We start from the raw sequence: 11,474 nt of genomic DNA on the forward strand, positions 1-11,474 counted from the left end.
TATCAAAATGCAAAAATGCAAAACCTAGATATTTATTCATTCTTTCCTTCTAGTTCCTGGGGTAGAAGATACAGCTGATGGTTCTGAAATATGTCTACATATGAACACACACTTGTACAGAAATGCATGACAGATATTGATAGACAACAAAAAGGAATAATAGAACTATGCTATGGCTAGAAACAAACATGCATGCCTTCTGTATTTTAAAGAGCAGTACTATGTCAATGGAGACAATTGCAATTCCACCCAAACAAAATCCACGAATAAGAATGTTGTGCCAAAAACTATTAATTTTTATATCAAGAATTCACACTTTCATAGTTTGCAGGTTCTGGCAGTGCTCATCAGTGGGAACTATTATGCTTGAACAATTTCTTCCTTAGAGCTTCTTTCACCTCATTGTTCCTCAGGGTGTATATCACTGGGTTCAGAGCTGGAATTAATATAGCATTGATAACAGCGACCACTTTGATCTTCTCTTCTGAATCTTTTGTATTGGGCATTACCTCCATGATCAAACAACTGCCGTAGAATAGAAAGACACAGGTGAAGTGGGAGATGCAGGTGGAGGCCGCCCGGCGTCTCCCAGCTGTGGTTCGGATCCTGAGGATGGCTTTCGCTATTCGGAAGTATGAAACAGCAATAACACTGAGAGAACCTGCCACTAGGATGCTAGTAAATATAAAACGTATCAGATCGTTTAAGAAATAGTCTGTGCAGGATAGATTCACAAGAACAGGGTGGTCACAAGCAAAGTGGTTTATGACATCAGGCCCACAAAAGGATAACTGGTAAAGGCAAATTGCATGAATCAGCGAGTGGAGAAAGCCTCCTATGTAAGATCCTATTGCCAATTGTGCGAAAATATATTTGTTCATCTTCACTGTGTAAAGCAGTGGGTTACCTATCGCTACGTAGCGATCATAAGCCATTACAGCCAAGAGACAGAATTCAGTACTGGCACATGCACCAAACAAGTAGGTTTGGGCGATGCAAGCAGAGAAAGAGATTCTCCTCCCCCCAGTAAGAAAACCAGCCAACATCTTGGGAGAGAGAACAGTAGACAAAGAAATATCCACAATGGAAAGCTGTGCTAGGAAGAAGTACATGGGTGTGTGCAGGATGGAGCTGCACCAAACAATGAACAAGATGCTGATGTTCCCCAGTAGAGTGAAGACGTAGACGAACAGGAACAACAGGAAGAGCAGCACCTGCAAGTCCGGCTCGTTGGTGAGTCCTAACAGGATGAACTCAGTCACATAGCTGCTGTTTTCAGGTTTCATGATCATAGCCTATGGCATCTCTCTATGGGAAAACAAATCAAAAAGCAGTTATGTTAGTTAGATTACGTAAGTAAACTTTAAAAACAACATAAGTATTCTTTGCAAACCATACTGCTTTATTTTTAAAAAGTCAACAAGAGACAAGAATCAAATTGTGAAAAAATGTGACTTTTTTTAGTGAGAAGCTCATATTTGAAAAACCGAGATTATTCAAAAATACTTTGTAGCCTTAAAATGTATGTATGTATGTTGTATTTGTAAAACGCATTCCAACTCACGAAGAGCATCGAAGTGATGATATAGAAGGTGAGAGAGGAGGGAGAAAGCAAGATCCAGGGAACCCACCCAAAACAACAGATAATAGAGAAAAGGAAAATTACTTAAGGGTACGAGCCGGACAGAATGGATGCTATCGGGGGATCTGTTAATGTTAATGGCACAGTAGCCTGACGTTATTTGCTTTGAACTTATTCAGGTATGTCCCAGTTTCAAAGATGGTGACTGCTTAACAATTGACCATACATGAAGTGCTGGGGCTGCTAAATGTTTTCAAAGAGACTGAGGGGTATATTTGCAAGCCCCAAGCACTTTTTAGGCTTAACGCCACCTTGTAAATATGGGCCCTCTGATGCAGTTTCTGTGGCAGAGGGGCGTGCAATGGGTATTGCTCTGTGTGAACCTACTCAAAACCCTTTGCTTTTTGACACTGCCAAAGATTTACAAGCAAACTTAAATATGAGGCAGCACCAAAAACCCCAGGGGTGGCGGTAGCATGGCACAACAAGGAGAAATACTTTTATTTCTCCTCATTTTTGTTTTTTGTATGTGTGCTGCATTCTTCAGCATCTGAACAATAATTAAATACTGACAATTTGCTACAGTAACAAATCGCCAATTTTGATTGTTTATGTGCAGGAAGGGACACCTTCCTGCACATAGACAATTGTCCCTGCAGTGGAGGTACACTTGCCCTATGGTGCAATGGTGCCTGTGTTGGCCCTAGCCAGCTAAATTTAGCGCCAGTGCTAGGGGAAACACAGGGGTGTGCCGTACATTTGTAAATACGGCACAGCTGCATTTCTGAAATGATGCAGTGCGGCGCCGCCATTTTTGTTACTGTGCTGCGCTGCGCCACCTCCTTGCAAATATGCCCCTATATCCTCATTTACGAGGCCCTTGCACCAGTGAAACATCACTTTTACCAAAGTTCTGGTGCACAGTGCCCTGCCCATATTTACAAAGCAGCATTAAGTGACTTTTTGTGGCTTAACACAGCTTTGTAAATATGGACTCTTACACGCATCACTTTGCATGAAAGGGGCATGCTATGGCTGTTACCGTGGGCATTTCACTGCAACACCTATTGCATTTTGACACTGCCCCAGATTTATGAGGATTCGTGAGCACACGTAGGAAGAGCAAAATGCCATTAACGATTGTATATGTGCAGGAAGGGACCTATGGTGCAAGAGTGCCTGGTTTGGCACTAGGCAGCTAATTTTAGCACTAGGGAATAAACAAATATGGTGCATCCTTGCATTTCTTAAGTGACGCAGTGTGGTGCTGACAAAATTGGTGCAGCGCCACGCTGTGCCACTTCTTAGTAAATGAGACCCTAAGACAGACTAAGGGCCCCATTCACAGATGTAAGTTTTCATGTGCACATCTCCTCACATGTAGATCTACACCTATAACTAGGTGTACTTTTCCTCATTAATGCAATTCACTAATCCTATGTGCAGATATAAACTTAGTTGTAGGGTTGGCGCCTCCATCCCTAAAATGGCAGAGACACCTACAATTGCTTTCAGGACTGAAAAGTTGCTACTAGTAGCTTTATGCCTGCTTGTGGAGATCTGTAATATCAGGGCAGAGAGCTCCTTATAGGAATTAATGGACAATTTTAAACAAATGAATTTTAAATTATGTTTTAATCAAACCATATAAAAACATAATTCGCTGCCGTCTGTTCACCATGACTACCACAGTAACAAGGGACACCACATCTGCACTAAATTGGAGTATATATAATGTTTTTAACTTAATTATTTTTCATTTTTATTTAAATTATTTTTCAAATGAATTAAATTCTTCACTCCTTCTCTTATCATTTGTGTTATTGAAATAATATGTATTCATTTATGTTTTCCTGTCTTCCCCATTCATTTGCGAAGGGTACAGTAGAGTCATTGCACACCCTGTTGAGCCCGACTCAACTTTGGAATTATTGTTTAAAAGACATGATTAATTTGAATAGTGAGGAACAGTAGGAGTGGGAATTTGAAAACACTTTCCCCAAGTGTATGAAGTAAGAGCTAGATCTTTTTGAGGCAGTGCTTAATTTGTAAATGAAAACGTGCAGGTGCCCTTACCTCTCCTCTTAAACACATGGCTGCTGCAATCAAATGTGCGCGCATGTAATACTGAGGCAGCATAATCCTGAAGTCATCTTGAGCCTCTTTAATCCATTTACAGCCACTCTCTGCCCTTCCAGCACACTCTTGCTTTCTGCTTTTTCCCTTTGTGACACATTTTTGTTTTTCTCTTCCTACATCTTTCCCAAATGCATCTTTTGGTCACAGTAAATGCTTGAGACAGAAGAATAAGTGACAGTCCTCAAAAGTAAGTGCCTTTGCACTGCACTGGAAACCACTGGCTCAAATTAAGCACTGGTTGGAGGTGATTCTTCATGAAGTTAAAATTGGGTGCATGATTACATAAGTAAAGACACACACTGTATTGTAAGTTCTGATTGATGGATGACAGCATCCTGAGGAGACCTCTCAAACTGTGTGCAGTGGAAATATTGACTTAGCTTGGTTTGGACTCTGAATTCTAATGTAGGTCTAAGCCTAAACTTGTTGCGTATCCCATATAGACATTCCTCCAAGAAGGCCAAGTAGGAAATGTACAGTGCATTATAGGAAACTTTTTATAGTATTTGTGTGTAAAATATTTGATTCACTTTATCACATCTGCCTATTGTACATATTATGTATTATAATTGCAGGATTGCATTGTGTTTGACATATTGGAAATCCAGTGTGAGTTTGATTTTTCTGTCATTTAGTGGATGGTGGTATTTATATTGAAATAATTATTCAGCACTGGGGCATTTTGGTCCATCCCTCACATCTGAATGAGTCCCATGTGACAGTTGAATAGATTGGATTAGTGGGCTTGCAGCACTGACACCCACTTACCAGGCTCAACCTTTATTTTTACTACACGCAAGTCACCCCTAAGGTAGACCCTATTCAGCCCCAAGGGCAGGGTGCACTGTATTTAAAAAGCTGGGCATGCACTTTTAAGTTTGACGTGTCTAGATAGTGAAACATCTCTTACATTCTTTTTTCACTATTGCAATGAGTATCTCTCCCATAGGACAGAATTGGAATTACCTTAAAACATATTTTAAGTGTAATTTCCAAATGGGAAGGAATAGGTATACGGAGTTCAGTGTCTCTGGACTCACAATTTAAAATCACAACTTACGGTAAAGTCACATGTAAGCCTGAAAATGACGCTTTTAGAAAGTTTACATTTTCTTACCCTAGACTATTCTGTATCTTAAGTGTGTCTCTGACTCCACGTCTGGGTTGGGCTGGGGTACAGCTACACTTTGTAAATTCCCTCCTGACAATCACAAACACTGGACACTCAACTGCATCTGCATACTGCTGTGTCTTCCTGGGCAGAGGGAAAGGGAGGGCCTGACAGTTACACTTCAATGGGTGTGTTCTGTCTCCACATAAAGAACTGCATACTCCCACAGATGGCCTGGTAGACAGGACTGGGATGAATAGGGATCAAAGGGACCCTTGTGCCTTGCAGCGAACTGCTTGGAAGGCTCCCCCACATCAAAGGCATTTTTGGGTATAAGCAATGTGCCCCAAACCCCTTAAATCAGTTCGTACTGGGTCCTGAGGAGGCTCTACATCTTAGAGAAGCTGTGCTTCCAGGAGGGACTGCCACTTTTCCGTTGCTTTGCAGTGTTGGCCTGCTGTAAGCTGTGCTGCCAGAATGGACTGCCACTTTTGAATTGGGTTCTGCTATGCTTGCCTACTGCCTGTTGCCTCATTATCCTTTTACTCACCAGAACTGCTGGCTTGCTCCTGGTTTTTCTTAGAAGTCCCTGGGACATCAAGGACCATGTGTTTCCACTGCTTTTCCACTGTGCGATTCAATCTCCAGAGGCGTGTTTGGACACCACCCAAAGAACTATAATGTAGTGCTTCATTTGTGCCCTACACCACACTCATGGAATCGCAACTGTCTCCTTGTCCGACAATAGTTCTAAGTGCTCCTGTGTTACCCTCCCCCAGGGGGGGCATGAGGACTGCTGGCCTTTGCCCCATCTGTCTACCAACTTTAACAAAAACCATGCATTAACGTAACTTGCAACCTTTGAGAGGGCCTCATGAATTAATCTCAGCCACTGGTAGTTACTCAGGCTGGATTCCAATCCATCAATATTTTGCATATCATGCCACCTCAGTTTGGACCCAGCTATACCAGTTTTCCCCATTACTCTGTCCTGCCCAGTGGTGTGCCAAAGAAAATGAGCAACCCCTCCTTGGTCACACACAAACGGTTATGGGGGATCCAATCACCTATTGGGATTGGTACCTGACTGACTAACAGGATAAAGGAGGGGACAGCCGCAGGTGTTAACTCCATCAGCCTGAGACAGAGTAGGTTGTTTTGAAGTTAATTAAATTCCAGAGCACAGCCTAGATGGTCTTCCCACCAGAGGAATAGAACACATCTCTACACTCAAGGCTTTTGTCTCAGCAATTTATCAAAGAGTCTATTCAGCCCCTGGTTGACAGTTTTAGCTCACGCAAATGAGAGTTTAGAGGATTTAGGCAAAGCAAAGGTAACTATCTAAAAATTCCAGAAAATGTATTACAGGTTTGACTTCACCCATGATATGAACATGTAATAAATGTTTCAAAAATCCTAACAAATAAATTTGCAGTTACTTCCTAGCTTGCAATAACAATATCAATTGAGTACTGTATCCAAGTACTTTCCTATGGCTTAGCCAAGATTGTTACAATGAAAATAGCTTTTAGGTCCTTTTCACTGTAATGTTGTCTTTATTACTAAACAGATGCATCTTCCAGTTTTAAATATCATGCACACTTCCTTATGGGCAGTTAGGCCTCTTTATGGTGATATATTAACATCTAAAAGGAAGGCTTCAGCCTTTCAAAAAATTGAATTTGCAGTTTGAATCCGCACACCCAGCCTGCAGGTGGCAGGCTTGCAGTCACGTTTACACTGTACTATTACTGTAAGGGATGGCCCGGTGAGGGCTTCAGTTGACTGGTGATATTTAACAGCATATTTATGTATGATGTGTGTCACCCTTGTGCCACACAAGGGGGCGCAACAGCGATACAAAACCGATTTATCAAGCAACACAGAGCTACCCTGGGTGGCCTTGCATGGTCTATTAAATCCAGAGTAACTCAATACAGTACAAATCAATGCATTGCATTCACTCCATGGCGACATTCCGTGGGTGGAGAGGGGGGAGTCCCCACACATCCACCCATGGGATTGGTACATTAGCAGATTTGCCAATACTGATAAACATGGGAATATGTCAAAATGCTACACCTCCCCAGGTGAGGCATAACAAGAAAAATGCCTAATAACATTGTTTTTGTGCAGGAAGGTATCCCTTCCTGCACAAACAATCCTGGTTGTAACTCAGGCACCTTGGCGCTAGGCAGCCAAAAGGGTGCCAGCACAAGAAAAGGACAGGAACATGTTGTATTATTTTAAATACTGTGCATTCCTGCTCTTTTCCTTTCATGCAGTGTGATTTTTTAATAAATATGCCCCTTAGCTTACAGGCTCTAGGGTGGCTTTTGTACCACATAACAGGGACGTAACGGTTTGTTTGATATGCCAATCAGCTGTATGCCAGCTATGCCAGTCCAGTGTATGTCACTTTCCCTATGTTGAAAGGGGGAGCACAGGCACTTTAACATTGGTTAGCAAGGGTAAAGTGCACAAAGGTCTAAAGCCATCAGAAACAGTCAAGGCAAACATCTGGAGTGACACTACCATAACGTTTGCAATTTTCAACAACAGGAATATTATGGACGAGCAAAATCCTCATGCAAATTCAGTATATTCAGAGGATCTGTAGCACATCTATGCATGTTTGTTTTTTGATAGTGAGAAATGTGCTAAAGAACATTAGAGCAATGTGTTTGTACAGAAATCCCGAGGGATGATTCAGTTACAAAGAGACACGTGTTGCAAATCGGTTTTAGTAAAAGATTAATAGTTCACTTTTAACTGAACACTTTGGTGTTTTCTTTCCACAGCCAAGTTAGAGTGACCAAAGGAAAAAAGTAGACATGATTTTTTCGTTTAGAACTATTCTATACTAGCTATTGCAAGTCAGGATACCAAGATGGAATGGCTAATAAATGTATTACCACTGTCTAACCTGAGCCTTACCTGCTGTTCTTGGCTATAGGAAATTAATACGCACCAAGGAATAACATGCACACAGTTGGCTATAGGACATCTGGTGAGCGTGAACAGTGCTGCTGTCTGAACAAACTGCTGAGGTAGTAAAGAAACTCTGTAACCTGCAGAAAACCTTTGCATGTTTTTTCTCTGTACATCACACTGGTAATGAAGCCAAGTTAGACAACAGAGGAGATGAACTGGTACACCTTCCAAAGTAATTTTGGTGCATTTTTACAAAGATTTTTTCCTTCACCTCATGGCTTTATCCACGCCCTTTTCATGGCCATCACTTTCATTTGTTTGTGGGGTTGCTTTTCAAAAGTACCTTGATTTCATTTGTGAAAGGCATGCATACATTATGGCCAACTTTTGTTAACATATGCAGCATCCATGCTTTAGCCATGGTTTCTGGACTACTTTTTTTATTTTTAGGTCAAGGTTCTCTCTGATCTCGCTCCTGGGTGCTCTATGGTGCTTTCAAGTCTTACACAGCGCAAACTCAATCAGCAGAATTGAGGTGCTTTGGATGACTACCAGTTACTTCACGTGTTTTTTTTGTTGTTTTAAACAGGATCTGTCCACTAGTATTTTTCCTATTTGAGCAAGATCTCGGGCAGATGTTTTTCGTATGTAAGGGACCTGTGTCCACATTAATGTTGGCTTTAATTCGGATTTTGAGGGAGATTTTTCAATGTATATTTTTGTATATTACTGAATAGCGCAATCTTTTGTATAATGAAACACATAAACATATTTTTGCTCAATGAGTGAGGTTCGTCAGCATGCATTTGCCCATACCAGCTTTTATTCCTGGTGCGCACAAGTCCCAGTATCCACCATGAAATCCCCGCTGCCGTCTGCCAAGGTATGGTTCGGTGTAGAGCCTATGGGGCCATGAATCAGGAGCATCCCAATGTGCCAGCCTTTCGGTGCAAGCTATGGCTGGTAGTGGATGAGCCAGAAACTTACAAGTTCATCATTTGGAACCAGGTAGACAACCAGAGTGCCATCCTTCCGGAGAATCACAGAAGATGATTGGACTAGATTGGAAACTGTGCAACTAACGTGAACGCGGTCTGTATCTGCCACCGAAGACCGAGCGGATTGTGAAGTCCTAAGAATAACTTCACCACATGTGATAGAAGTCCTTGTCTGGGCTATTTTAGTTTGTCGTTTCACATGAATTTCTCGAAGAAAGGATGGGAAGTGTGTTTGTGCGTTCGTTATCTTTAAGCCATTCCTTCAAATTATACACGCCTGATATCCCTGACTAAAGATCAGGGCAATGCCTCCGTTTGTAGCATTAAGCAGTAGAAAAGAGGCACTAGAAACAATCCAACGTACTTGGTCAGCTTTTAATGTCATTGTTTGGTGCCATTTCAGAAGGGGGCCACCTGACCATATGTAATCAGTTTAGGATGCGGCCAAAAGGTGCCGTTCAGCCAAAACTGCCCGACTGTGTATCTGAAAAGCCACCTCAGTTGCGTTTTGGTCTTGCGGGGCCGCACCGGACAGAACCTCTCTTAGGGCCGCATGGCCAAAGATTATTTTTTTATGGCTGGTCTACTTATCTAATGGCATAGATAAGCAAACTAAAGTATGCAAAACTACACAGGTAGATTCCAAGCTGTTCTGATTGATTATGCTATTTCCATCCTTCAATTGTTGGTCCCATTTAAAGATTGTGGAGGGTGAAGCCTTTGGCAGAGTTTTACAGCATGCATGACAAAACAAAGCATTTGTGTAGGTTACATTCTGATCTACAACTACATGGGTAGTATCAATGACATGCAAGTTGTGTTTTCAGCAGAAGAATGAGAATATAATTTGAGGAGCACTCCAGTCGCCATAATAAATGAACCATAATGTTAGTGGTTTCCATATTCGCCAACATGTTGTGACAAAAACGAGGGGAGATTTTTCAGACTTTGAAATTGTTAGCATCGGGACATACATACGTGACACTCTTGCTGGTGTAAAAGGTCATTTATTAGAACAGGATTTACACACAAACAATACTTCAAAACATTAACTGTATACCTTTTAAAGCAAACTTTAACTTTTACAACTCCCTCGCCTTCATTTTCTCCACAAATGTCTCCCTTCAATTTTCCTGCCGTGTATGCTCCCCTATTCCGCCCATGCCTTCCTTGCCTGTAGCCTACCCCTCCCCGCTCTGATGCTTCACCTCCTTGTTTTCCCCCTGGAAGCTTACTATATCCAGCATTAGTCTCAGTTCTGTGATATAGTAAGCGTTACCTATCTGTGATAGATGCACCCCGTCATCACGGAATAAAGCTTGCTCTTGCTCTTTTATGTCCCTGTGTCTTAAAACCTTGATACCTTGAGCCCAACAAAAAACTCTCATGGCTCTGTTCAGTTTCTTTCTAGCCCGCTCAATTGCTCCATGGTTGATCGCCCCTCTCCATGCCCTTCTTGGCACAAATTCAGTCCAAACCAAACTTGTCCCGCATAGCTTCCGTTTCAAGAGCTCCAGATCCCTCTGCATCAATTGTATCAGAGTGAGCCCTGATAGCTTCACTAAATCATTCTCACCCAGGTGAATCAATAAAAGATCTGGGCATCCCCACTGCGGCAAGTTACCCGTGATAAAGGGGAGCAGGCTCCCCCACCTCATACCACTCTTGCCCCACCAACGCACTTCATGGCTTCTGCTGGGCAGTCCCAACGATCTGCCGTAAATTTGCTTCTCTGCAAATTTCGCCGCCCAATGAACGAACGAATGGCCGACCAACCACGTCGTCATCTTTTCCTTCTCTGGCCCGGCCACACAGCCTGCAAAGAAAAAACATTGTAACCACTGTCATGATAAACTAACCGCAAACGCACTCCCCCCCCCAACCCGTTCGTTCTGCCCTTATCAAGGCCTGACATAACGCTCACAGCATCTAGACTTCCATCTCCCTATGGATTTGATCTTAGCCCAATCCCAACCAATATGTGCTGCCTCCGTCGCTGCGCCAATTCTGAATGAGTGTGTTCCATAATCTCCTGCGCGCCGCCCTATCCTTATAAGGGTCATTCTCATCACTTGTAACAATTGATAACTAGTTTTTCCCCAACGCATGCATAAAAACCCCTGATTCACCTGCTCCTGGCCACCTCGTCTTGAAACTGACCCATTCCTTTACCGGGCAAGCCGCCTCAACGCCCCCTTTCTCCAGCCATATCCACTTGCCCTTACCCAGCTGATCCGTTTTGGACCGTCTTAGCCATATCCCCAACCTTTCTTTGTGTATGCACACCTCTTTTCTCCTTACTCCAATATCCTTACCTACTCCCAACAACTCTGATACTCTAAACGCCCCAAAAAACATCCACAACATGCATAAACGAAATAAACCCACCTCATCTTTATCCCTACAACAACTTGGTAACACCTGTGTCATCTCAACTAACATTTCGAATGTAATGGGCTCTCTTGCTGGTCTATCCCCACTCGTTCTAACCCTGCTCCATCCCTTCAGCATTTTACCCAATAAATCACTATGTGCTGGGTCATAACCGAAAAACAGTTTCCCGTAAAAAGACACTCCAGCCAGCTTTCCGCCAATTGTCGCCGGAGATAAACCCTCCCTGATCAGAAACAGCACGAAACGTCTGGTCCGTGCCTCCAGTACCGGCAAGCTTTGTTCCCAAAAATTGCCCCAAAACTGTTCAAAAGATTGA

The 11,474-nt window shown here is 42.6% G+C and overlaps 1 protein-coding gene across 1 annotated transcript; it reads right to left on the reverse strand.

Annotated features, from left to right (window-relative positions):
- Window positions 1-347: 347 nt before the first annotated feature.
- Window positions 348-1,292, reverse strand: LOC138287016 (olfactory receptor 5J3-like). Its single transcript, XM_069227378.1, has one exon. It carries the CDS (start codon window positions 1,290-1,292, stop codon window positions 348-350), a length of 945 nt encoding a protein of 314 aa, XP_069083479.1.
- Window positions 1,293-11,474: the final 10,182 nt, after the last annotated feature.

This window comes from Pleurodeles waltl, chromosome 4_1 (genome assembly GCF_031143425.1).
Source record: "Pleurodeles waltl isolate 20211129_DDA chromosome 4_1, aPleWal1.hap1.20221129, whole genome shotgun sequence".
Taxonomy (NCBI): Eukaryota; Metazoa; Chordata; class Amphibia; order Caudata; family Salamandridae; genus Pleurodeles; species Pleurodeles waltl.

Coding starts and splice junctions, on each gene's coding strand:
- LOC138287016 (XM_069227378.1), bottom strand. CDS start 1,292: ATGATCATGAAACCTGAAAACAGCAGCTATGTGACTGAGTTCATCCTG.